The 27,026-nt window shown below is 34.9% G+C and overlaps 3 protein-coding genes across 6 annotated transcripts in view; 1 reads left to right on the forward strand and 2 right to left on the reverse strand.

Moving 5' to 3' along the window:
- Positions 1 to 27,026, forward strand: part of LOC113521621 (zwei Ig domain protein zig-8-like) — a 253,051-nt gene that overhangs the window by 89,453 nt on the left and 136,572 nt on the right. For 3 of the 4 annotated variants that reach the window (XM_052899818.1, XM_052899819.1, XM_052899821.1), the window contains exon 3: positions 10,041 to 10,073. The exons of the other annotated variant lie outside the window; for it this stretch is intronic. The gene's annotated coding sequence lies outside the window, so the exon portion shown is untranslated. The remainder of the gene's footprint in view (positions 1 to 10,040; positions 10,074 to 27,026) is intronic. 4 annotated transcript variants of the gene reach the window in all.
- LOC128201800 (uncharacterized) lies at positions 10,284 to 13,212 on the reverse strand. The gene has a single exon (XM_052899815.1). The coding sequence runs from the start codon at positions 13,210 to 13,212 to the stop codon at positions 10,417 to 10,419; it is 2,796 nt and encodes a 931-aa protein (XP_052755775.1). The 3' UTR covers positions 10,284 to 10,416.
- Positions 13,205 to 14,493, reverse strand: LOC128201801 (uncharacterized). Its single transcript, XM_052899816.1, has one exon. The coding sequence runs from the start codon at positions 14,441 to 14,443 to the stop codon at positions 13,205 to 13,207; it is 1,239 nt and encodes a 412-aa protein (XP_052755776.1). The 5' UTR covers positions 14,444 to 14,493.

The following is a 27,026-nucleotide window of genomic DNA, read 5'->3' on the forward strand; positions in this document are numbered from 1 at the left end:
AAAAAAATTAATAAATTGTTTTTAAGCGTTCGGTATTATCATTATTATTAGTTCGTTATTCGCAGTTCGAGTGCCAAATGGTCAAAACTCGTCTCCGAGCAGCGATCTAAAAATTTGCTTCAGAAGCCTCGTTTAGAGGTGAACACATGTCGCAAAATGTGCGTGAATAAAATGATAGTCGGAGATTGATGGCTAATATGGACGGTTGTGAAAATCCTGGTAGTAATTGTGGTGGTTAATCTTCAAGCGTTAACAGTCACACACTTACTAATGGTAGCAGAATTGAACGAAATAATTCTTATCAAATAACCACTGAAATGTTTTTTTGTTTGTTGCAATTGCTTAGAAGGTTAATTCAACTTTTTTTTTTTAATACTTAGAATGGCAAACAAGCTGACGGCCCACCTGATGGAAAGTGGTAACTGTCGCATATAGACATGAGCAGTACCATGGACATAACAGAGTATACTGTTTCGCCCGTGATACCCCCGTTGCTATTCCTGAGGACTCAGGTGTTATTCCTCTGTACCCTGTAAATTCACGCCATATCCCACCCTTCAAACCGAAACACAGCCATGCAAACACAACTGCTTCACGGTTGAAACACGAATGGGACAGACTACACAGTTACTATCAAAAGTACCTACAAGATGTATTTTCTTTATTAACTGATGGTATTTAAACTTTCCAAATATTATAAACGCGAAAGTTTATAAAGATGGCAAACGAAGTAAGTAACAATTTATTTAAAAAACAATCCAAACATGTTTATTTTTATTTAAACAATAGTACAATGCAAATTCTATTCCACCGTACCATACGAGTACATAGTCGTATGTAAATTTATCTCCGTGTTTGTCGCATTTAGAGAATGGCAAGCAATTATTCCTCAGCATTTTTAATGTATGGTAAAACATGCGAATTACTTTCAGCTGTGTTATTATTGTATTGTATTGGTTTTTTTTCTATATTTTTTCGCTAGAAAATGAAGCGAGCGTGAAATACGATGCTGTCCCGTTCGAGAAATGAGTACCAGACATAATGCAGTGCAGATTTTAATATTCTTCCATGTACTTTGTTTTTAATTGTGACTATGCTGTTACTTTTTATTTTATCCAACTGCGCGGAAGACTCTATTGTTTTGTACTCTTTTCCCTAGTTTCCACGTATGGGTTGCGTTTAATAATTTTTAAAGCTAGCATTGTTGGTATTGTGTTATTATTTATACGGTTCGAGGATTTTTTTTATTAATTTTTTCGATGACGTACTAATGAATCTCAGAGCTTTCAATTGTCGATATCGACTTAGATTAATTATGTTTCGAGTAGATACTCTAGGTTTTTTCATTAACTTTGTACAAAAGTCGTTTGCTTGGGCATCTCTGTCCTATTCGTGTTTCTATCGTGAAGCAATTGTATTTGCTTAGCTGTGGTTCGGTTTTAATGGTGGGATATAGTAGTGAATTTACAGGGTACAGAGTAATACACCTGAGTCCTCAGGAATGGCAACGCATTGGGGGTAACAGTATACTCTGTTATGTCCATGGTATTGCTCATGTCTATATGTGACGGTTACCACTTTCCATCAGATGGGCCGTTAGATTGTTTGCCATTTTGAGTTGCATAATATAAGTCTCGCCCATTGCAGGGTTCCACCATAGTTGGCATGCTTAGCAGGCGGGTTGGAAAGCGAATGAAAATTTATATTTTTTATTGTAAAAATTATAAATGAAAATAAACATACAGTGAATTAAATAAAAAGTGATAAGTATCGTCTAATAGAGGTGTTATTTAAACACCATGGATATCAGAAAATAGATATAACATGGAAGTATACCTCATATGTTTCCATTTCGAAGGATTAAGGTGTTACACCTCCGTATCCAGTAATTTCAGCGGCATCTTCCTTTATACTATATGTAACTTGGAATAGTGAATACGAGTAAGATGTAGAGGTGGGTAGTAAATATATATATATATATATATATATATATATATATATATATATATATATATTTTCCAATCGGTTTACACCTGACGGTATTATGAGGTACTAATGGCCCGTCTCGGCTTCGCACGGGTGGACATTTTTACAACATTTTAAAAAGTGGTTATTGTGACATAACGATAATAGTTGGACATATAGTGTCCAGAAGTTTTTTGTAGTTATTGATATTTTCTTCAATATTGTAGAACATGCTTTTGTTCTATCACCAACAGTTTCTGCAGCGCACGCGACGAAATATATTTTATACACCTTGAGTTACGTTACTAAAGTTTTAGTAAGGATCCCTAATGTTTTCTAGCAATAAATATAGCCTATGTAACTCAGGGTGAATGTAACTTTCTAATGTTGAAAGAATTTTTGAAATCAGCTAAGTAGTTTTTAAATTTATTCATTACAAACATACATACACACAAAAATACAAATCTTTCCTCTTTATAATATTAGTGTAGAAGAAACATAAAATATTACAGCCATATTGTAAACCCCTTATTCTTTGAAGCCGGTTAAAAATACATACAATCACAACAAACACGAAGGAAGTACAAAAACATGATTGCATGTGTATGATAAATTACATTAAAATTCATCCAATATCCGCGCGGTGCGCTATTCTGTAAATCGTACGGGATCGACACAAAAGCAATGAAACACTGTTATGCATACAGCACTGTCTCCCAAACGAAGTGTACTTTACATCAAAGTGTTTTATGTTAATGCGAAACTCCCGGATTCGCTGTTCTAGTGCTTCCGTCATAAACTCCGCACGAAATCGTTTCAGTGATAAATTGCGAGCGTTTTATTAATAATGCCACTCGTATATGCGCGTCGCGTGAGCTGATGTTGTTTTACCCTCGAAAACATTAAACTTGATTGTTTTCTGGAATCTGTTTGTATTTCAACGTATTGATGTATAATTGTGCATATCTTTAAATACAGATAAAACTGCAGGACACACGGATAACATCATATTACACTAACAGCTAGTGAATGGGCACATTGATTCTTCTATTCTGCTAAGCCAGGTAAATTTTAATATCCCATATAAATTGGCTAGGCCAAGTAGATATCTTCTATTTAATACAAAACGTTTCAGAACAAATCTAGGCCATTTTTTAGCTATTAACAGAATGCAGTTACAGTATAGTCAGTTGTCACGATTGCCTAATATTAATATTGATGTTAACACGACCTTAAACAAATTCAAATCCACTTTGTATAAATTCTTTAGTTTAATTTAATCAGCTTAGTAACAGCATGGCATGTATCATTGCGCATATGTATAGATTATAAGTGTACAAATCTTTCAAATCCAAAGTATTACTGTAATCTGTGGGTGATCATGGACGGCGGTAGTCACTTACCATCAGGTGAGCCGCATGCTCGTTTGCCCCCTGCGTTGTAAAAAAAATCTATTTATTGTATAACTAGTATTGTAGTTTTTTATAATTTTTCATCCTAATAATTATATATATATATATATATATATATATATATATATATATATATATATATATATATATATATATAATCGCTCATGACTAAGAATTACGAATTGATTATGAAACTAGTCGAGCGTTTTCGATCTAATTACACGATAGTTATTACATTAAATTATAACTTAGTTTTTTTTTCTCAGGAAGCTTTAATAATAGCTAACAATAAAATATATTTTATTTCAAAACAGTCGCAGTTAGATGGTTTTCAACAAGCGAGATATCCGTCTAATTTCGGTGAACTTTTTGGTTTCGAGTCTTTAGAAAAGTTGATGTTCCCAGAAAGCATTTTACAAAACACTTCCTTCTATGTTTCGAGGGCGTTGGCCTTTCTGGGGACTCGCAGTTGGAAGCACAGTTGAAGGGTTCACTGAAGTTGGACAGAGGTCGTACTTGCTGGCTATGACCGAGCTACAAGATGGCGGATTACATTTTTATTATTATTGGTATGAAAATAATTTAGATATTTATTTATTTTTGTGGTATAACAACAGGTTACAAACAAAGCTTTTGACAATAGAATACAACAATAGCATTATAAGTTTGCAATCCAATTATAGTTGTACTCAACATACTCTTTTAGGGGGACTTTGTACAAAAGTCGATTGCTTGGGTACCTCTGTCCCATTCGTGTTTCAACCGTGAAGCAGTTGTGTTTGCATGGCTGTGTTTCGGTTTAAGGGTAGGATATGGCGTGAATTTACAGGGTACAAAGGAAAAACACTGGAGTCCTCAGAAATGGCAACGCATGAGGGGTATCATGGGCGAAACAGTACACTATGTTATGTCCATGGTACTGCTCATGTCTATAGGCGACAGATACCACTTTCCATCAGGTGGACCGTCAGCTTGTTTGCCATTCTAAGTTGTATAAAAAAAAATTATTCTACACAAATAATAGAAAGAGTAGATTAGTAGAAGAAAAAAAGCACAGATAATATACAGCACAATAAAGCGTAAGCAGTCATGATGGACTAACTGACCTGCTTAGGGGGAAAAGGATTGTTAGTAATGGAGACTGAGAATCCCATTGCTAGCAATATACCCAACCAGGTCGACCTCCTCGCGCTTCTTCCTAGAAACTATCATGGTTAATTCCTGACGAATTCATCATGATGGGCTAACTGGCCTGTTTTTATTCTCATCTATCACCCTTCACTGGTGCTCCGCCAGCGTATCCCGTAAGTGCAGGCGGGGATACCATACCATTTTCACCCATCAAAAAAAAACTGACTTGCTTTCATTCTCACCGATCACCTTTTACTGGTTTTCCACCAGCCTATATCGATAGCGCAGGCGGGGCATTAATTTCATTTTTATTCATTAAAAAAGAAAGTAGGTAGGTAGTAGTGGTAGCGATATGGGTAGGCTCAGTATCAAGTCTTAATCACGACTGATTCAAGATTATCTATTTGTAAAACATGCATATAAATACATGCAGATGTTAATAATACATATACAATTTTTTGCACAGCTCGATGTGCGTACACTGGCGGGCCGGCCAGTCTGCATATAAGCGCTTATATAATGCATAAAACAATGGGATAGAGTGAATGTTATTAAACTAGTCTATGTATATATGTATGACAGAAACGTTATGAATTATTTTTTTTTAATCGATGAAAATGGAATGGTAACTCAGCCTAAGGGATAATGGAGCAAGTCAGTTGGCCCATCGCCAAGAATTCATCAAAAATTAACCACTATGGTTTCTAGGGGAAACCGCGTGGAGGTCGACCTTTACGGAATATTGCTAGAAATGGATCTGTTATCTTATCTTATCTTATATTCGCATATGGGGTCAGCTAAGCTGTTGCACGTCGACCCATCGGGATCTTTTGTGCTTCCCCTTGCCTTATACCATCATTTCATAGATCCTATGCGTTACCTTAACGATATCCCGCGGTTTAAGATATCTGTAGTCCCCTGGTTCTCGATAAGCCGTTCCCAGTAGACTCATTCGCATACTTGCCAACGAATCGCAGTTGCACATCAAGTGTTCCATGGATTCCGAGTTCTCCCCGCACAGTCTGCACAGTGTGTCCGAAGATAGACCCATCTTGCCTTATTGGCATATGTCCAGTTAAGGCACCCATAATGGATAATGGATCTGTTACATTTTACTACTTCATTTCGAAGTTTCATTGAGGGAGCGTACTACGCTTTGCGTCACAGGGTCTCGTCACATGCTTTTAAATAATAATAATCCGTAGTAATCTTGACTGTGTGGTGACCCAGTATAGAATAGGCCGCCACTTCCTTTCCACGTCCTTTTCCGTCGTAAGAGACGACTAAGGGATGGCGAGAGATGGGCAGCAGTCCCTCTTGAAACATCTGAGCCTGACTGTGGTTGCCAATCCGTCTGCCAAGCGTGGCAACTAATGACAAAACCAAAACCAAAACCAAAACAAGTTAAAGGCTGACAAAATAATGAATCTTTAACGAGCCATATTGTATTACATAAATTATAATTTTGCTTCTGAATATTTCTAGTCTATTTATATCTCAGTCAGATCTAATTTGTAAAGTAATATTTTATATAACTTATTATTGTAAGTAAGCAGTATCATCTTACTTATTTTTAGCTTAGCATTACTTTTATTAATGCGTATAAGTCTTGAGAAATAATAAATCTACAGAGATCACCAGAGGGAGACTTTGTACAAAAGTCGATTGCATGGGTACCTCTGTCTCATTCGTTTTTCAACCGTGAAGCAGTTGTGTTTGTATGGCTGTGTTTCGGTTTGAAGGGTGGGATATGGGTGCCTACGCTAACGGTATACGCTGGCAGGGTACCAGTGAGGGATGATAGGTGAAGATGAAAAGACAAGCTAGTTAGTTCGATATGATGAATACACCAGGAGAGGGAATGGGATTGTTAGTAATGGAGACTGGAATCCCATTGCCAGCAATATACCCAACCAGGTCGTCCTCCTCGCGGTTCCCCCTGGAAACTATCATGGTTAATTCCTGATGAATTCATCATGATGGGCTAACTAGCCTGTTTTCATTCTCACCTATCATCCCTCACTGGTGCTCCGCCAGCGTATCCCGTTAGCGCAGGCGGGGATACCATACCATATTCACCAATAAAAAAAAAATACACCAGAAATTTAACAGGATGGTTTCCAGGAGGACCACGTGGACGTCGAGTTGATAGCGTATATTGCTAGCAATAGGACTGGTAGTTCACATTAATAATAATTCTTTAGGCTTTGGTGATGTTTTGAGAGGGACGCTGCTACCCATCTTTTGACCTTTTAGTTCCCTTAGTTACCTCTTATAACACACCGTTCGGTGCTGGTCCATTCTGGGGACAAACGGCCAATTTATTCTAATTATTAAATTAATTATAAAATGTATTATAATTAATTATCTTAAAGTGTAGAAAAAAATATATTAAACCTTAAAATATAATTATTATTATTTATAAGTCAGAGTCCATAAGACCTCTGAAAGTATATATAACTACATTAGCAAGCAATAATATTCAATTGGCTAAGTTATTTGACTTAGAAAGTTCGGCTGTCTCGTTTTTAGTGACTTTATCAAGTCTGCCGACTTTCGATTGAATTAGCAAAAAACTTATCACCGTAAAACATTCTTATGATTGAAAATAGCAAATTTCTAAGTGAATTTAAAATATTATAGTTAAAATTCTTTTTTAAATATTATAAAATGTTTAATACAGACTATTGTGAGTCAATTTTTTTATACCATTGAGGTGGCAAACAAGCATGCTGCTCACTTGATGGTAAGCGGTTACCGTAGACTGTGAACGTCTGCAATACCAGGGGAACACCCCTGAAGAAACCTCTTTACCCCTTTTTTTGAAGAACGCCATGCTGTAGTCTCTAGTACTCTAGTAAAACTCTAGTAGTACTCGTATCTCTTCCTATTATATATATCTGTGCCTCTAGTGAGAAAAGGTTCAATTCAAAATGTCCACTTTTCAGGAGAGCCAAAAAACTATTTTAAATATAGAAAAAGAATTCTGCTGCTTTTATTATTTGCTAATTGAACAAGTCAATGATTGCATTTATAGTAATTTTTTCTCCTCTTTCTTATGAAATTGTCGGTTTTTGTGTAAAACCTATAGTTTTAAAAATAATTCTATTATACCTAATCACACTTAACAAAAATATTAAAATTATCATGTAAAAATAGTTTTAAGTTGAATTAAAACTATTTTATTGAAGTATTGAAGAAAAACAATGTTGTGTATTTTACGCTATAAAAAAATAATTGCTATTAAAGGGTGTAAAAGGGTTCAAATCGAACTGATTCATTTTACACAAAAATAAATTCATATTTAAAGGGTGGTTCTAAGTATCTTGTCATTTTTGGCACTATTTTTGTAAAATATTGTAGTTTTATTTCTAATTATGACTTTTTTACCACAAATATTTTGTTAATTGTAGCCTTTTACATGTTTACTATCTCTATTGTTTTTAAAGATATCGTTACGATTCTTATACCATTCGAAAGAGAAAAATTTGCTTATTTAAAGTAGCCTAAAAAAGAAAAAGGCTATAACCCTTTCTCACTAGAGGCACAGATATAGTCTAAAAGTTAGTATATAGAAAAAGTTTAAAATTAACTTTAAAAATGTTTACTGCATTTTATAATGATACCTATATTAGATTTTTTTCCAGTGTTTAATGTTTCCCTTTCTGCGTACTCATCAATTAAGTGCACATTTAATTTGATATTTTTAAAGTTCTACAAAGATTAACGTAAGACAAACCTCAGAATAGATAGACGAACAACTTTTAAAGTATGACTTAACTAAACATGAATTTTAAACATTTAAGCTGGATTTTGGCACCAAAATCATTTCTTGTGGTTAAAGTCTTATAAAGTTTTTCAATATTAATTTATTTAGAACTATTAGAAAATTTTACCAGAGGGAGACTTTTTATAAAAGTCGATTGCTTGGGTACCTAGCTCCCATTCGTGTTTTTACCGTGAAGCAGTTGTGTTTGCATCGCTGTGTTTCGGTTTGAAGGGTGGTATATGACGTGAATTTACAGGGTACAGAGGAATAACACCTGAGTCCTCAGGAATGGCAACGCATGAGGGGTGTCATGGGCGAAACAGTATACTCTGTTATATCCATGGTACTGCTCATGTCTATAGGCGACGGTTACCACATTCCATCAGGTGGGCCGTCAGCTTGTTTGCCATTCTAAGTTGTATAAAAAAAAATACTGTACAATACAATGTCATAAAATTTGACATACAAAATGAGCGATTCTTGGCATATTTTGTTTATATTGACCACATAACTACTCGTACCATGAATAAGTAAACATCCATCAATCACAGTGTAACTTTTAGAATTTTTGCATTTTTTATATTTAAAAAAGCCAGTGTAACTTGTAAAAGGAAAGATAGAGAGCAAAAGAGGATGAGGAAGACCGAGGAATAACTACATGGGACAGGTAAAGGAAACACTAGGTGTCATGTCGTATAGGGAGATAAAGGATATGGCCTGGGATAGAGTTGGCTGGAGGAAGATGCATGAATTAGTTGCACTGACAAGAGGAAACTCTTAAATGAAAAGAAGAGTGTAACTTGGCTCAAATATCAAGATCTTCATCATCCGTATATCTACGTTGGTTTTCCCAGTAGTTTGCCACGCTTGCCAGGTGGATTGGAAACCGCAGTTAGGCGTTTGGTGATTTTTTTAAGAGAGACTCAACCCATTTCTTAAACATTAAATTTCCTTAGTTCCTTTACTGTTACCAACGGGAAAGGAAGAGGTAGAACCATTGTACGTCGCCAATAGCTCATGTCTGTAGGCGACAGTTACCATTTTCCATCAGATGCGTCATTAGCTTGTTAGTTTTTTTTAGTATTATAAAAATTTTATATATGAATTAAAAGAATAACCAGCTATTTAAAACTTGACGGTTACCCATCCAAAAGTAAGCCTGACTTTGCTTACCCTGTTCATCACAGACAGATTAATGAAACGATGACCCCTGCTTACTATTGCAGATAAGTAAATATGTATGTCTAAAAAATGTCATATATTTGTCTAGAGTCTAGACGGATGAATAGGATTGCAATTTTTATTTTAGTTCTATTTTCTACCAGCGGCTGTCAGATAATGAAAAACATTTTAGCTTCATTGCCATCTGGTACAATACGTCAAATAAAGACCTATTGGACTTCAATGCTTTCAGTTTATTGAGTAGTTTCAAAGATTAGAAAGACAATTGCACTATTCCATAGCTAAAAGAACAAGGAATTACATAGAAGGAATGATAAAATAAAAATTGTAAATCATGTGGTTGTCTCCTTTCTTTTTATGCAAATATAGTTAGTAAGTAAGAGGACGAAAGATACACCATCAGTTGCCATTCACCGCTATATAAAGGATTTCAATATGTTATTTCCATGATACTGCTCATGTCTGTAGGCGACAGTTACCACTTTCCATCAGGTGGGCCGTCAGCTTGTTTGCCATTCTAATACATAAATAGAGCTATGTAAAGTTGTACAATATTTAACAGTCTTTTTTTTTATTTACAGGTTATTTCATTATCCAAATGCACCCAAAGTATGGTAAGTCTCTATTCATAAATTTATTATAACATGTAATGCTAAAGAATAAAAACCAAAAACATATACCTTTTGACTTACCTCCATTTCATAACGGGGGATATATAATGGTCATTTGGAAACACCCTGGTTATGACAACAAAAAATCATGCATTGCTTAACGAATTTGGACCTTACGTTTACTGCAATAATAATAATAATAATAATAATTTTTATTTCAGACTTTTTGGTCCATTAAATATTTATTAGTAACAATATTCTTAAAAACTAATGTTAGTAAATTTACATACACAATACACATACACACACATACACACATACAATATATTAAGTAGTATACAGATAATCACCGCTGCACAATTCCATTGGAAATTGCGCAGCAGTGATTAACGTACACACAGTCCAGCCTGCTTGCTATCATACTCAGGATGCTGTTGGTGCTGGCACGTACTCTGCGCACCAGAGACGCACACCTTTTTCGCATCGTGGCATAAAAACAATCTACACGATGCTCAGCGAACATCCCTGACGCGCTGCAGAATCGTGGCAGCCCCATCAACACCCTGAACGCGTTATTATATTGGATACGGAGGTCGCTGTAGGATTTTTGAGTATATACAGCCCACAGGTTGCATGCATAGAAAGATGTGCAATGTGATCTAAATAACGTAATTTTAACTTGTCTAGAGCACCGCGCAAACCTGCGTGCTATCATATTCGCCCTCACCGCCAGCGCCCTCCGCTCCCGTTCAATGTCATCATCATCTTTGAGATCCGAGGCCAATTGATGTCCTAAATATTTAAATTTATACACCCTCTTCAGCGCTATACCCTTAAGTTTAATATCTGGAAAGCCCATTGAGTTTTTGCCTCTGCTCTCAAAGACCATGACCACACTTTTCACAGCATTGTATATCAGTCCGTGGCATGCAGCATATGACTCGCAAATAGCCACGAGTTTTTTAAGCCCACATATCGACGCGCTGAGCAGCACCATGTCATCAGCATAACTTATATTATTAACATTAATGCCGTCTATGTGACAGCCGACACGGGTACCACTCAAAGCAACAATCAGATCATTAATATACAGATTAAATAGTACCGGCGAAGACAACCCTCCTTGCCTCACACCACACTCCAATCTGTATGACTGCGACATAGTCCCCGCCCATCGCACGCTGTTGAGCTGATTTCCATACCAATATTTGCAGATATTTATGAGCTCTGATGGTAATTGAAAATTTTCGAGCTTTTTCCACAAGATGTCATAAGAAACCAGATCAAAAGCTCTCGACAGGTCGAGGAAGCATGCATGGACTGGCGTTTTTCGATTTGTATAGTATCTAATAGCATGCTTAACACAAAGAACAGCGCTTTCAGTTGACAGTCCAGTTTGAAAGCCAAACTGGTTGTCATGAAGTTTTATATGCTGAGTCAGTCGAGAGTTAAGCATGCTATCAAACACCTTTGAGACAACAGTAGCTAAGGAGATTGGCCTATAATTATTTTTGTCTGTTATATCAGAAATTTTATTCTTAACTACAGGTATCACCACTGTTCTAATCATCTCCTCCGGCATGTACGAGTGACTTATACAAAAGTTAAAGAGCATTGCCAACAGTCTCGCCAAGTGTGGCCCAGCATGTTTTAGATGTTCAATACTGAGACTGTCGTGTCCTGGAGATTTACCTCCACTCATAGATTTTATAATTCGATCTACTTCACTAGCAGTACATCTAATTTCCACCACACGTCCAGTCTCAACATTCAACTCCGCACGCGATGGCCCCAAAGGGGATTTAACAGTAAAATGATCCTTAAAAAGATCAGCTATGTTCTCGGCATTACTTACGCCTTCAATAGACACAGGAAGGGCAGACTTTGTACTAAGCTTCCTCGTAGCCTTCCAAAAAGACCGAAAGTCATTATTAGAATGATGTGAAGCTAGAATATCCATCTTTATTTGTTCTTCGTGGTCTTGACACCACTTTAGACGTTTCTTAAAGTATCTTCTAGCCTCACACATATCATTATAGATGGAGCCAACTCTAGGTTTACCATAATCACACCAAACATGAAATTTCTGCCTGGCATTCCTGTGTGCCTCATTAACATGTTTATTCCAACCTATTACAATTTTCTTTTTCTTACGCTTACAATGTGTGTTATTTCTACTAGCTACAGCCGCTCTCTTTAGTACATTTATTATATCATTATACAACTTATCAATGACCTGTCTATGTTGTATAACATTACAAGTCTGATCGGCACAGTTATGGAACTCGGATGGAAACTTAAGAAGTTTGAAATGAGAATGACACTCATTATAATATGAGTCGATTTGTTCTATGCCTCTGTCACCCCACAAAACATTGTTACGTTCACATTTTACTTCTTCTATCTTAGGTGGAACTACGTCTAAATTACACTCAAGAATCAGCGGAAAATGGTCTGACCAGAGTATGTCATATTGTATGTGCACTCTACGTACAGAGGACACAGCCGCTTTCGATACTATACAATGATCTAGCCACCGCTGCGACCCATGAGCTTCACTCACAAACGTAAAACAGTTCGATGAACCCTTCAACATTTCTATATCTATACAAGTCCATTCCTGTTCCTCACAAAATATAGATAATTCCTTAAAGAATGATTCTGTGGGATGAGCATTGAAATCGCCCATAATATAAACACAATCCACATTATTACTGTCTATGATTGCACTTACCGAGCCGAGAATGTCCGTAAATTCCACTAAGTTTGTAGACATATCGGTAGGCATGTAGACACTCATCACTAGGATTGACCGCCCTTTTAACATTATTCTTATCGCACATATGCGGGGATTATCACATGGCACTACTACAACATTGGAAAATACACTGTGCCGCCAGAGGATCGCGACACCACCGTGCGGTCGCCCGCGCAGTATTCCCTCCGTTGTATCGATCGCCGACGTTCCCGTAGATGTAAACTCGCAATCTATGCTGCACAAATATGATAGGTCACTCGGCAATAACCACGTTTCTTGCAGGGCTATGATATCCGATCTTTTACATAATTCCCGTATCCCTTCTACAGAGCGCTTCACATTCTTACAATTGAAGGTAACAAAGTTGTAGATCCCACTATCCATAATTTTGGTGTGTAATGCCGTCAATGGAAATATGTGCGTTTCCAGTCGATTTTTTTAGTTTAAAATTAATAAACCGTCGAAAAATTATCCCTTCTGGCCATATATTCTCATCCAAAAACAACGAGACTTTGTTTTGTGCTACAAAGAATTTGAATGCATTGTAATCACATTGACGCTTAATGGATATTTTCTCTAATGCTACTGTTTCTTGTGTCATCTTACAAATGTATCGAACGATATCTGATTCTGACGTATTTTTATGCACATTAGTAATAAACAGTGGTATTTTTCTCTCAGCAGCTCTAAACATCTCATCTGTTCCGATTACAACTGTCCCTAATTTTCCTTCAATGCGTCTATTTTTTTTTCTTTTCTTCTCGACGATTGTCCATTCATTATTAGACCTTACGGCACCTGCATAAGATTCAACAAGTGTTGTACCTACTTTGCCGACCGTTCGCTGCGTGGACTGCCGGTTACATGTCAACAATGACTCATCGCGTTTCGTATTGTCGGTTACACGGCTATTTTCAGTTTCAAACGTTTGATGGAACGTTGCATCGATAAGTGTATCACTACTACCCTCCGGATAATTTGTGTTTATATTTATATTTCTATAATGTAAATTATTATCCCGTGTAGAAGACATTTCACCACTGGATTCATCTTCATGATTACTTATAGTAGACTCATCCATAACCGATAAAGCTATAGGGCCGCTGTCACGATAAGCACCTCTTTTTATGTTAATCTTAGCGGCAGAGAATGGTGGCGAAACGGTTTTTAAATTATAGCACTCCTTTTTAACTTCTTCTAGCTGCTTAACAGTTGCATACGATGATTTAATTGTTTTAATTTCAGACTGTACTATCAATAGGTCTTTCAGGACTTTAGATACGTCCAAATGATCCCAGGTGATAGGTGGCAGTTTTTCAAGGTCACGAGCAACAAATATAGGCAGCATATCAGGATCAGTGACTTTGAAGAAGCTGAGTATGTCGTACAACAGACGATCCCCCTTTCCTTTTCCTTTACGTGCGATTCTTCGTAACTCTGAAGACACTGATTCAAATAGTAACGTATGTGACTTTTGAACTTGTTCACTTGTAAACGATGATGCACAGATTTTTACTAAGCTTTCTTCATCAGCTATCGATATTTTGTTCTGTATGTAAGACAGAAGCTCATCAATTACAATATTACAGGTAGCACATTTCACAGTACACGACATTTTTGCGGAAGTATTTCGCGTATCAAAAAACACATCTAACGCCCGTGAACACGCGCATGCGACTCGCGAACACGCGCATGCAATAAAGTCGTTACTGGTCTGTATACACACTTCAATATTATAATCTTGAGTGTTTTTATAGAGCAGTAAGACAGAATGGAGCTCCATTTGAGAAAATGGCGGACATTTCTTTAGATTTGTTCGTACAAGGTTTTTTTTTTCAATTCCTCACTTGTGTGTATAAAATAATCTAATATATGCATAATGTGACATCTGTCTACAGAATGAAGTGGTAATCAACGGAATATATATATTTTTAGGGAATATTCTTCCAGAGAAAAGAAAATACTTTTCCAAAAAATATACAACTCAAAAAAGGTATAAAAATTTGAGAATCCATACTATCATCGTCATCATCATATCAGCTTTTATGTATTGCCAATAGTTGCCATGCTTGGTAGACGAATTGGCAACTGAATTTAAGTTTTAGAGATTTTTTAATAGAGATGCTACTGTCCATCCCTCGCCTTCACTTAATCGCCTTTTACGACACCCACGGAAAAGGAAGGGGTTGTCCATTCTATGCCGGGACCACACGACCAATTTCATATTATATCATAGTTTATAATCCATATTATACCCATATTATAATCCATATTATATATAAAGTGGTAACCATCGCCTATACACATGAGCAGTACCATGAACATAACAGAGTATACTGTTTCGTCCATGATACCCCCCATGCGTTGCTATTCCTGAGGCCTCAAGCATTATTCCTCTGTACCCTGTAAATTCACGCCATATCCCACCCTTCAAACCGAAACACAGCCATGCAAACACAATTGTTTCACGGTAGAAACACGAATGGGACAGAGGTACCCAAGCAAACGACTTTTGTACAAAGTCTCCCTCTGGTGTGTGTATATTATGTTATTAAGAGGGGCTATATATTCTCCAAAATTTTTTCATATTTTTTTAGAAAAATGTTCGATTTTACCGCTGGAGATTCCTTAATGATTTCAAATTCGTTTAATACTGTAATTCAAATTGCAAAGGTCAAAAGTCCATTTACTGAGTTTCCTTGCAAAAGTTAGCCGGAGAGGTTAGAATTTTATTACGAAATGTCATTCAAATTAACTCATTGAATTCATTTATTAAATACATTTTTCAAGGATAAAGACCATTTGAAGACTGTGTATATTATTAACAGAAATTTACAATTGTAAATTTATTTGTTTTAATAATTAAATTGTTTTTACACAAAAAAACCGACTACAGTTGTGACAAAAAGAATTATTTACATTTATAACTGAACTACTGAATCGATTTTAATAAAATTTCAACGAGACCAATCCGTATGTATGTCCTTTCAGATAAAAAAGTAAATTTCCAAATCGGTGTACAACTGCCGTGGTTATGATGTGCCAAATTAAAAAAAACAACATACAACCTAATATCAAATCTTCTTTTTCAAATCAAAGTACTGTAAAATAAAAAAATCTTTTGTTTAATAGAAAAAGAAAATCCTGTGATATCAGTCATCATAAAACATACTGTTGAAGAACGAGATATTTCGTAGACACCACATTAGATTAAAACATTAAATACAAGCAATTCTGGCTATGCTATGAAAATTGATAATTTTAATTGCTAAAAACTAAATATAGAATATTTTTAAACTGAGGAGATTAGTATGATTATGTGGCAAATTGCCAAATCTGAGAATCAAACCCGGGGTCGTATTAAAAAAAAATGCCTTCCGCGAAAGAGGACATTAAATTTAATGTGTCAAAGATAGTTCAGAACTGGGAACGTAATCTAGTAACATAACCAAAAAAAAATTGACGAATTGAGAATCTAATACCTTTGGAAGTCAATGAAAAACAGAAACCCAATACAAACTCTAACAAACTTAAAGAATATTAATTTTAAACGGGAACAAATGTAAGCGGAGGGCACATTTAATTAAGTCTCTCACAAGAGTAAGATATTAAAATTCGCTTCGAGAATTGTGTTAGAGAATCTGAAGACTAATGGTCGAGCTGAAGGAAAAACAAAAGAGGGCCGATTGCCGAAGCAATTTGGGTCTTGATTAAAATTTATTGTTCTGTCACTGGACATTTTTGTCGCCTGATGAGATTCCGAATGGAGGTTTTCAAGAAACAACGGAAAGAACATAATTAGAAGTAAGTAGCTCAGGATGATGAGGCATAATTTTGATATCCGTATATTAAAGACTAGCTATTGTCCGCGACTTTAACGAAAAGAATCTTCCCATTGTAATATGAAAATGGGCATTGGTCGTGTAGTCCCGATATAGAATGGGCCACCCCTTCCTTCTCCGTGGTTGTCATAAGAGGCGACTAAGGGATCTTAATGGCAGATGATAATAACGGCAGCAGCGACCATCTTAAAATATCCCTAAAAGCCTAACTGCGGTTGCCAACATCCTTACCAAGCGTGGCAAATACTGGCAAATCTCTCCTTATAGATCTCTCCTTACTTAAATTTTGATGAATGATGATTGGGCATTAAAAAAACGTGCTTACAAACATTTAAAAAGTCAATAACACATAAGCAGTTCTCTTCATGTTGTAAGTGTTTAGAAGCGACAGTAATCGCTGTCCATCAGGTGGACCATCTGTTCGTTTGTCTTCATAACTATAAATAGGTAGGAAAACTAGTGGAATAGACCATTGCTAGATAGCCTATCAAGGTAAAATATGCACCATATTTTAAATTAGATTTTTAAGTGTGACCATATCTAACCTAGTATAGTAATTTTTGACAGAAAAAGTGATTAAAAATATTGTTTTAACTATTATCTCCTTACACTTACTAATTACAATTTTAATGGCAATTCTATTCCTCTGTTACTTGGATTAGCAGTAATGTCAGATTCGGTCAAAGTTAATTGGTAAATGTCGTACATGAACCAAAACTGTAACAGCGTAATGAGGGCTTGTAAGATTATATTATTGAATACAAGGCACTTCCTGGTATTTGATGTGCAAACCATTTCCTTGCAGGCTCATTCATCGACATAATGGAATATCTGTGACTGACATGCCCATTCTCGGTCGCGGCTTCATGCTTTTGTTATAATAATTATAATAATATACGAAGTACTTGATAATACAGCATTGAACGTTATTAAATGGAAAGAAATTGAAGTCAATTGATCATCTTTTTTAGGTTTTATTTACTAATAACTGCTAACTTAAACTTCCGGTTTAATATATTTGTCATTTCTCACTTTATGTTTATACGAGAAGAAGGTTAACTTTCAGTAAGAGAAGATTCCTTAAAAGACTTTTTTATACCACGAAGGTGGCAAACAAACAAGATAAGCCGTCTGATTGTAAACGGTTACTGTAGCCTATGAACGCTTGCAACATTAGAGGTGTCACGTGCGTGTTGCTAACCCTGAAGAGACCTTAATGTACGCTTTTTGAAAAACCCCATAATGTAGTTTCTAGAGTAAACCTCGTCAGGGAGCTTATTCGTTTGCGGGGGATAATTCCTTTAAAACCGCAGACTTTAATGGTTTCAAGTTCACCTTGTAGTATAGGTTATGGTATAAAAATTATAGGTAAGATGGTAGTACATATCAAGTCACGTAAAACTCTGCTATTAGCTGTATGTTCTCTGAAAAGTTTTTTAATTAAATTTACTCATATAGCTTCAGGGCGAAGCGAGATTATTCCAACAAAGAAACCATACAAAGCTTTCATTTATTTTTGGATTGGAAAGTGGATATAATTAAAAAAAAATGTTTAACGACTTTATATTGCCTGCTCCGCGTGTTTCTTTTCGTTATTGCCTTATTCTTATTTTCTTTTTTAACCAATTTAAAAACACGGAGTATTTTTCTACTTAAAAGCACATTGGAATAGCAATAAAACCCATGGCCACGTAATGGGAAGTGGTAATGGCCCACAGTTTGAACAGCGTCATTGACTTTTCAAAATACATTGTAATACCTGTAACAATTACACTAAACAGAAAATTTCTCAACCACTTTTTCAAATATTATTAAACTTGACGTGACAATCCTTTAGTATTAATTTTGTAGTATAACTGAGAGTTCAGTCCGAGTCGATGAAAGACGCGAGTTAGAATTCTGTCGAAATAATTGGAATTTTAAATTTTTTAACCTAATTCATAAAGAGTTACGCATTTTAAAATATCATTCTTATTTGTAAACTTTTATTTAATTTACAATGTATGTTAGTGTTAAATTATTATTTATTTTGCAACATTAATTTTACACAGATGTAGATGTAGATTTTTTTTGACATATTTTAATTCTATTTTGTTACTTGCGTTTTAGTTTTGTATTTACGAATAATGTACATTGAAGAGATCATTTGTGTGTGTGAGATCAATGAGTTGATTTTAATAAACTATTGTATTAATATAAGAGTTTTCTAATTACGCAAGAAACTAAACAGTTTGTTTTGGTTGAAAACTGAATTAGAACTAACTACTTCCAACTGTAGTAAAGATCCATCCGAGGAGTTCTTCGTAACGGATTTTGTAGAAATCTTGCATATACTTTTAGTTTTGATGACAATACAATGTACAATGCAAATAATAATAAACTCGGTAGTAATAAACTCAGTATTCATAAACTCAGTATTATGGTATTTTTGAAATGGCCGCTGCAACAAAATGCACACGAATTACAATATAGAAGCTTGATTTCAAAAGTGTTATAAAAAGTTATTTTTTTTTGTATAATTAAAAAAAATCAACCATAATCTAAAATGATAATTGTCAAAGCCGAATGATATTCGGGCCTGACGCGACGCTTTCATTAAAGCTGTCCACATAAATTCTCCGATATTCAACTCATTAGAGTCGATTGTAATTCCCGAAACATTGCCGCGAAACTTGAGAAACCGTGAGCTGATTATGAGACGAATGTTCTGTATAAACGACGTACATACAATTAACGAAGTGTTTTATAATTACGACAGTTACCACTTTTCATTAAGTGTACGGTCATTTTCTGTACTATTCAAGTTGTATAAAAAAAAAATACTAAGTGTAGTCTTTTAAACAGACACAAGTTTTGAACAGATTAATGGCTGAAATGTAGATTTTAAAAACTAAAAGTTTGATGGAAATGATAGCGTTTTTATGCCACTAAAGAAAATTAAAAAGAAAAGTGGCAAAATGCCGGGCCATTTTATACGACATGAAGACTTTTTAAAGAATACAGTAGAAGGAAAAATAGAAAACAAAAGAGGAAGACCAAGGAATAACTACATGGGACAGATAAAAGAAACATTAGGTGTTATGTCGTATAGGGAGATCAAGGATACGGCTTGGGATAATGCTGGCTGCATGAATTATTTGCACCGACAAGAGGAAACTCTTAAATAAGAAACAAAAGAAAACCTATCTAATAAAAAACGACCACATATAGATATAAACAGCATCAGGGACACCACAGAAAAAATAGTGATTAATACTCATGATACCCCAAAACTTTCATAACTACTTTTTTAAAGTCGCTGCTTAATATTAGGTATTCCTTCTACAGTGAAACAAATAATAAATATTCTTTCTGTAATATAACTTAGAATACAAAATATATCTAACCCACATCTTTCAGACGGGAAAGCTAAGAGATGTAGGTTCAAAATCTGTCAGATCATGCTATCGGAATGTTAAATCTTTCAACCTATTTTTTATGTGTACTAAACCAAACTATATATCAGTCGTTAATTGTCTACTGGTGAATATAGGTCTCCCCCTATTGGGGGGTTTCGCCAGTAGTTGCCATGCATGACAGGCGTATTGACAATCGCAGTTAGGCCTTGGTGATTCTTTAAGAGAGACGCTGCTGCCTATCTCTCGACCATTAAATTCCCTTAGTCGTCTCTTACTACATTCACGACAAAGAAATGGGTGGCCTATTCTACACCAGGACCACATGGCAAGTTGTTTCTGTATATTTTTAATGAAAATAACTAAAATCACAAAAGATAATTCAATAAAATCAAATGATATTGGGACCCGACGCGGCGCTATCATTAAAGTCGTCCACATAAATCCTCCGATATTTAACTCATTGTAGTCGATTGTAATTCCTGAAACATTGCCGCGAAGCTTGAGCAACCGTGAGCTGATATTATGAGAGGTTATGTTCCGTGTAAACGGGGAACAATTAACAAAGCGCCTTATAATTACTAGCTGCCGAAATGGGGCCGTGCTCACAAAGCTTTTGATTCATCTCGCGGCGGAGTTATAAAGCGAACGGAAATTGTTCGTAAGCGGTTTTTCGTTCATTTGTTTTGTAGTTTAGCGCAGGGCGGAAGAGGAAGAAAGAGAGAGAGAAGGAAAATTCTCAAATATTTCCAGAAACATGAACAGATTTCCTTTATTATTAATGCGTAATAGAATTTTAAACAGACTGCCGAATAAAGTGAAAAATATTTTACGATTTGTCCCCAAGGAAGTCGTATGAGGCAATTACAAGAACGAAACAAAGTTAACCAAGAGAAGAAAAACTTAAAATAAAATCATGTGCCACACCATATACTTTTTGGCCAATGTGGTTATATAAAGCTTATAGCTTCCTCTGACTAGTACTCATTAGTGAAACGTTAATGGTTTGTTTTGGTATTGTGTGATCATATGATCTCGTTGAGATAGATGTGTTGTGTGGTCAGAATGGATAACATCAAAAATTTCTACATAAGAATAAGTTTGAAAATAGCTCCAATAATGGAGAAGTAATCGTTTGCTTATAAGTATAGAGGAAGACTTGGACAGAGAGGGATGGACTGTGTGTAAAATGACATGACCAGAAAAAAATTTAGTAACGAAATGACTGCAAATAAAGTTGAATAGAAGAAGATTACGCTGACCCCAAATAGGTATTGGAAAAGGAGAGGCAGAAGAAAGTTGCATGTGCATGACTTGTGGGTTATATTAAATTAATCGTATAACGATTCATTTGTCGCTATACATGAAGTCATTGCTTTTTTAAGTGACTTTCAAAGGAACCAAAGATAGAAGATTTTGTACAATCGTCGTCTATTTGAGCCTATCCCACTCGTATCTATACCGTAAAGCAGCTGTACTTCCATCGCTGCGTTTGGTAAGAGCTCCTTTTCCAATATACCCCAATGTCACAATAAAATTTCAGACTACAGAAGCATATGTCCAAAAGAGATACCGTGAGTCTTATATAGTATTCGGTTATGTTCATGGTACTTTTCATGTCCATAGACTATGGTTATTACTTTCCATAACACGGGCTTAGCTTATTTACCATTATTTAGATGTTAATACGATTTATTATTTTGTATACTTTTTTGTATAAGTCCCCAATGAAACTGCGCTAGTATGTTAATAAAACGGCCTCAGTGGAAAATAACTTTCAAACTCGGTAGATTCCAAAAGAATCGTGTTACGTCTCATCTTAAGTAACTTTTTTAACCTCTCACATACACAGTAAAAAAAATAAGCAACAAAAACATAAGTAAACAGTGTTAAAGTATACATAGTTTGAATACAAAATCAAATAGCATCACTTTGAGACTCGTGTGAAATTACTTTGAGATTCGTATACAGAATATTTGCACAATGGAACGGGCTTCAAATGCGCAAATCCCATTACGCTATAAGATAAAGAAATAAAGAACAAAGCATTAAAAAAAGTTACGGAATTGCCTTATCTTTGTTTACCTACTCTCCGTGAATAATAACCAAAATCCACGAAAATATATTTCTTTTCTTTGGGAATGTCCTCCGACGTTCTATTGTTAGATAGAAAAAATAAATCCTACTTTTTTTCTTAAGGTATTATCATAACAGTCTAATATGGTTAAGTGGTTGGACTGTTTCGCTATTTTTAGGTTCCGTAGTCGAATAAAGAAACGGTAGCTTGTAATTTTTTCATTACACTAATGAAAAATATTGACTTCTCTTTTGCCGGAGGTAATGTTGATTCTTTTGACACAACACGTTGAATTTTTATGTCTATTTGCTTCTCGCAGTTATTTCTGCATTAATTATAATAAAAATATTATATTTATTAACTAAGGACGTTATTTGTCTGTATAAAAAATGTATTGAAATTTATTCATATTATGAAGTGCGTATATTAACAAACATTTGTTTTATACATTTCATAGGTGAAACAGTATACTCTGTTATGTCCATGGTACTGCTCATGTCTATAGACGACGGTTAATACTTTTTATCAGGTAGGCCATCAGCTTGTTTGCCATTTAAAGATGCGTAAAAAAAAACATAAAAAAAAAACACAACGATGCACATAACACTGTTTATTCTTTATCATTCCTGATACAGTTTATAAAAAATAATAAACTTTACAGTACTTAAATAATTGATAAGCGACATCTGTTGGTTGCATTAAGAAAATTGATTATTCCATTAGTACATACGAATCGAATGGTAACGAGAAAGTAAAATATGTAAACGAGTTTTATTCGAATTTAATAGCGCGCATTAGCTTAATAGATTCGAGTAACTTCATTCAATTACTCGCAAGTGGTCTTAACTTTACTAGAATCAATAGGAATTAGTTTTTTAAGCGTCTTTCCTAGGAAACTTTACAATTCATTGGAATCTTCTTAGTGGTACTGTTACGGGATTACGTCGCTAGTTCTGGATGGATTTTAAAAATTCTTTTCGAAAGCGATAAGCCATAAAAAGACGCGTCAGTCAGTCGCTGGTGCCCGGCTTTTTTTCTCCGGACATTGACGGTAGAAAAAAGGTCATTACCCATTTCGATTCGTCCAGTCGACCAGTCGGATATCTCCATTCGTTTTAATTGGGTGCTTCATTCAATTTTTTTATACAACTTAGAATGGCAAACAAGCTGACGGCCCACCTGATGGAAAGTGGTAACCGTCGCCTATAGACATGAGCAGTACCATGGACATAACAGAGTATACCTACTGTTTCGCCCATGATACCCCCCCATGCGTTGCCATTCCTAAGGACTCAGATGTTATTCCTCTATACCCTGTAAATTCACGCCATATCCCACCCTTCATACCGAAACACAGCCATGCAAACACAACTACTTCACGGTAGAAACACGAATGAGACAGAGATACCCAAGAAATCGACTTTTGTACAAAGTCTCCCTCTGGTTATTGTATTATTATATATTAGACAACCGATATACAACATATTTTATTTTATGCAAGTACATAGATATTGCTATATATTACCTATCCCTGATATAGAGTAACTTAACATGCATAGGAGGCAAAGGTGTTAGATATTTGCTGAAGATGGTCCCCACTCAGCATTATGCCGCAGCCGAGCAAATGCAGTTCTGATATTTATTTATTTATTTATTACATTACATCTACTGGATGAGCTTTACAGTCTTCCAATACGCTCATCCAGGAAACAAGTTTTAGAGTGGAACCCTCCAGTAGATCTTAAATTTTATTTAAATTAATATAGAATTACTATTATTCCTTGCTATGTGGTCCCAGCGCAGAATACGCCATTCCTTCCTTTCCCGTGGCTGTCGTGAGAGGCAACTAAGGGAAGGCCGGTGATGGGCAGCAGCGTCCCACTTAAAACAACTCTAAATCCTAACTACGGTTGCCAATGAGCCTGCCAAGAGTAGCAACTACTGTCAAAACTACGATTCGTTGGCAAGTATGCGTATGAGTCTACTGGGAACGGCTTATCCAGGACCAGGGGACTACAGATATCTTAAACCGCGTGATATCGTTAGGGTAACACATAGGATCTATAAAATGATGGTATAAGGCAGGGGAAGCACAAAAGATCCGTGTGGATCGACGTGCATCGGCTTAACTGACCCCATATGCGAAAAATAAGATAAGATAACTACTGTCAAAACCCCCCAAGGAGGAGACTTATCTTCATCATAGGCCAGTTAAAGGCTTAAATACAGCACACCCATTTACTATTCTTATGCCATAACCTTATTTAAAAAATATACGAGTATATTTTTAAGTGAATAAATATGCACTTTACACTAAAAACGAAAACACTGCCCATATTACTTAAAAGAGATAAAACGTAAAAAAATAATTTTTCTATGTTACCTTTACAAGAATCAGAAAAAAAGTCCAAATCTACACTAATCTACACTAATATTATAAAGAGGAAATATTTGTATTTTTGTGTGTATGTGTATTTGTAATGAATAAACTCAAAAACTGCCGATTTCAAAAATTCTTTCGCTATTAGAAAGCTGCATTCACCTCGAGTAACTATATTTATTGCTAGAAATGATTAGGGATACTTTCTAAAACTTAAGTAACATAACTCAAGGTGTAAAAAAATGCTATAAAATATCTTTCGTCGCGTGCGCTGCGGAAACTATTGATGATAGAACAAAAGTATGTTGTACAATATTGAAGAAAATATCAATAACTTCAAAAAACTTCGCGACACTATATGTCCAACTATTATCGTTATGTCACAATAACCACTTTTTAAAATATTGTAAAAATGTCCACCCGTGCGAAGCCGGGACGGGCCGCTAGTAAATTATAATATGCGTAAATGTTTTGCGCGTTCTGACGTACCAACGAAATATGGCGTCATTCTAGCTGTCACTGACGCAAAACCTCCCCGACTTAGGTAGACAATGTTTTCGTGCAATAAGCCTGAAACGTGACATGGGTGCCAACATAACAATAATATACTGTGCGATGAGATACATTATCGTTTTACTTTGCCATCTTAATATCTTACTTACAAAACTACAAGTAGATTTTGCATCGCGCTGACTATAGCCGTGGACGTGGGTAGGGATTGGTAGTAATGGGGTTTCATGTTCCCATTGTTAGCTATATACGCTGTCAGATTGACCTCCACGCGGTTTCCCCTGGAAACTATCGTGATTAATTAGCGGGGTTACTATTTCATTATCACTTATTGAAGACTCTGGCCGTGGACAAAACATATACATATATGTTTTATATATACATATATATAATAAATATTTTTTATTGCTATATATATATATATATATATATATATATATATATATATATATATATATATATATATATATATATATATATATATATATATATATATATACATGTATGTATATTTATTATAAATACAGCATAATAAATATTTATGAATTTATTTCTTAGCTGAAACTGCATTCAAAAACGCTTCAACTTCAATTTACTTCAACAAAAATATTTCTTTCTTTCAGACTTACTATACGGGTACTATAATAGAATTCTAGTATTTTTTTTAATTGTTTGTTTAAATGTCATAGCCAATACAGAAATATACAGTTGAATAGACAGAGTTCTGTTTTTTAAAGTCGGCTGTTTGAACAACGTAGATATTATAGGAAAATATTGAGTTCACGCCGTTGAATCAAAATTCAGCCGGCGCGCATTCAATTCTGCGGTCTACAAAAATAAATGTCTTGAAAATACACAACGGGGCTGATTCTACGGTACCATGTATCTAAACCTTATATTATATAGATAGAGCATCGACCCTCAAAAACGGGTCAACTTTTTGTCAGCTAATTGTCAAATTAGCTGACTCGTTGTTTTTGTTAAAAAACACTGTTAAGTGTCTTCTATACTTACGCATAAAATGTATCTGGATGTATTATTTAATAAACAAAATAAGTGTTTACACATTAAAAAGATGCAGAAATTATAAGACAAAATAAATATAGAAGTTATAAAGGAATCACTCATTTACTATTTGTCACGCAAAATTGTATGAAAAAGTTGACCTATTTTCTCGAAGCATTTCTATGGAGACACTCTATTTATATAATCTAAGCTCTAAATCTATCACTTAATCCAATATTTTAATTTGATGATTTCACGAATAGACTGTTTTATTTTTTATTATAAATCATAATTTAAAATAATTACATTACAATTTATATTATGTTATTATTCATATTGTTAATATTTTTACTTATTTATTAACATTTAATAATTTAATTCTATTTTAATGTTTATCAAACACAAGGCATTCTGTGGTTGCCTATAAATGTAAGAACAGTTAGATCTAATCTACCAGTGTATTGTATTGAAATGATTAGCTGTATCTTATGTTGGTAATCCTATAAATAAATAAATAAATTGTTTCATAAAAAAACTACTTCAGTTGTGACAAAATTAGTTATTCTGATTTTAGAAAATAAATTACTAAACCGATTTCGATGAAACATCCATGAGACTATTCTGTAAGTATATGCTTTGAGATAAAAAAAGAATTTTCCAAATCGGTTTACAACTGACGGAGTTATGAGGTAACAAAAATAAAAAAAATAAAATCTAATTGAGAATCTACTTCCGTTTGAAAACATGGTTTTTTTATTCATCATATCAGCCATTTACTGTCCACTGCTGACCGTAAGCTTTGCCCATAGACTGCGATAAGCCGTTGTTTATGGCAGTCTATGGGAGAAGCTTATGCCCAGACTAATGCTCGATCAGACTCATAGAAATTTTATCAAAATCAGTTCAGTTTTTTAGTTGTAAAATCATAATAGTGTTGCCATAATTGAAGTCGCTTCTTTTTTATGAAATTTAATATTATTCAATATGTA

The sequence above is a fragment of the Galleria mellonella genome, unplaced genomic scaffold, assembly GCF_026898425.1.
Source record: "Galleria mellonella isolate WM207_F2 unplaced genomic scaffold, CSIRO_AGI_GalMel_v1 utg63, whole genome shotgun sequence".
In the NCBI taxonomy this organism is placed as follows: Eukaryota; Metazoa; Arthropoda; class Insecta; order Lepidoptera; family Pyralidae; genus Galleria; species Galleria mellonella.

Coding starts and splice junctions, on each gene's coding strand:
- LOC128201800 (XM_052899815.1), bottom strand. CDS start 13,212: ATGGATAGTGGGATCTACAACTTTGTTACCTTCAATTGTAAGAATGTG.
- LOC128201801 (XM_052899816.1), bottom strand. CDS start 14,443: ATGTCGTGTACTGTGAAATGTGCTACCTGTAATATTGTAATTGATGAG.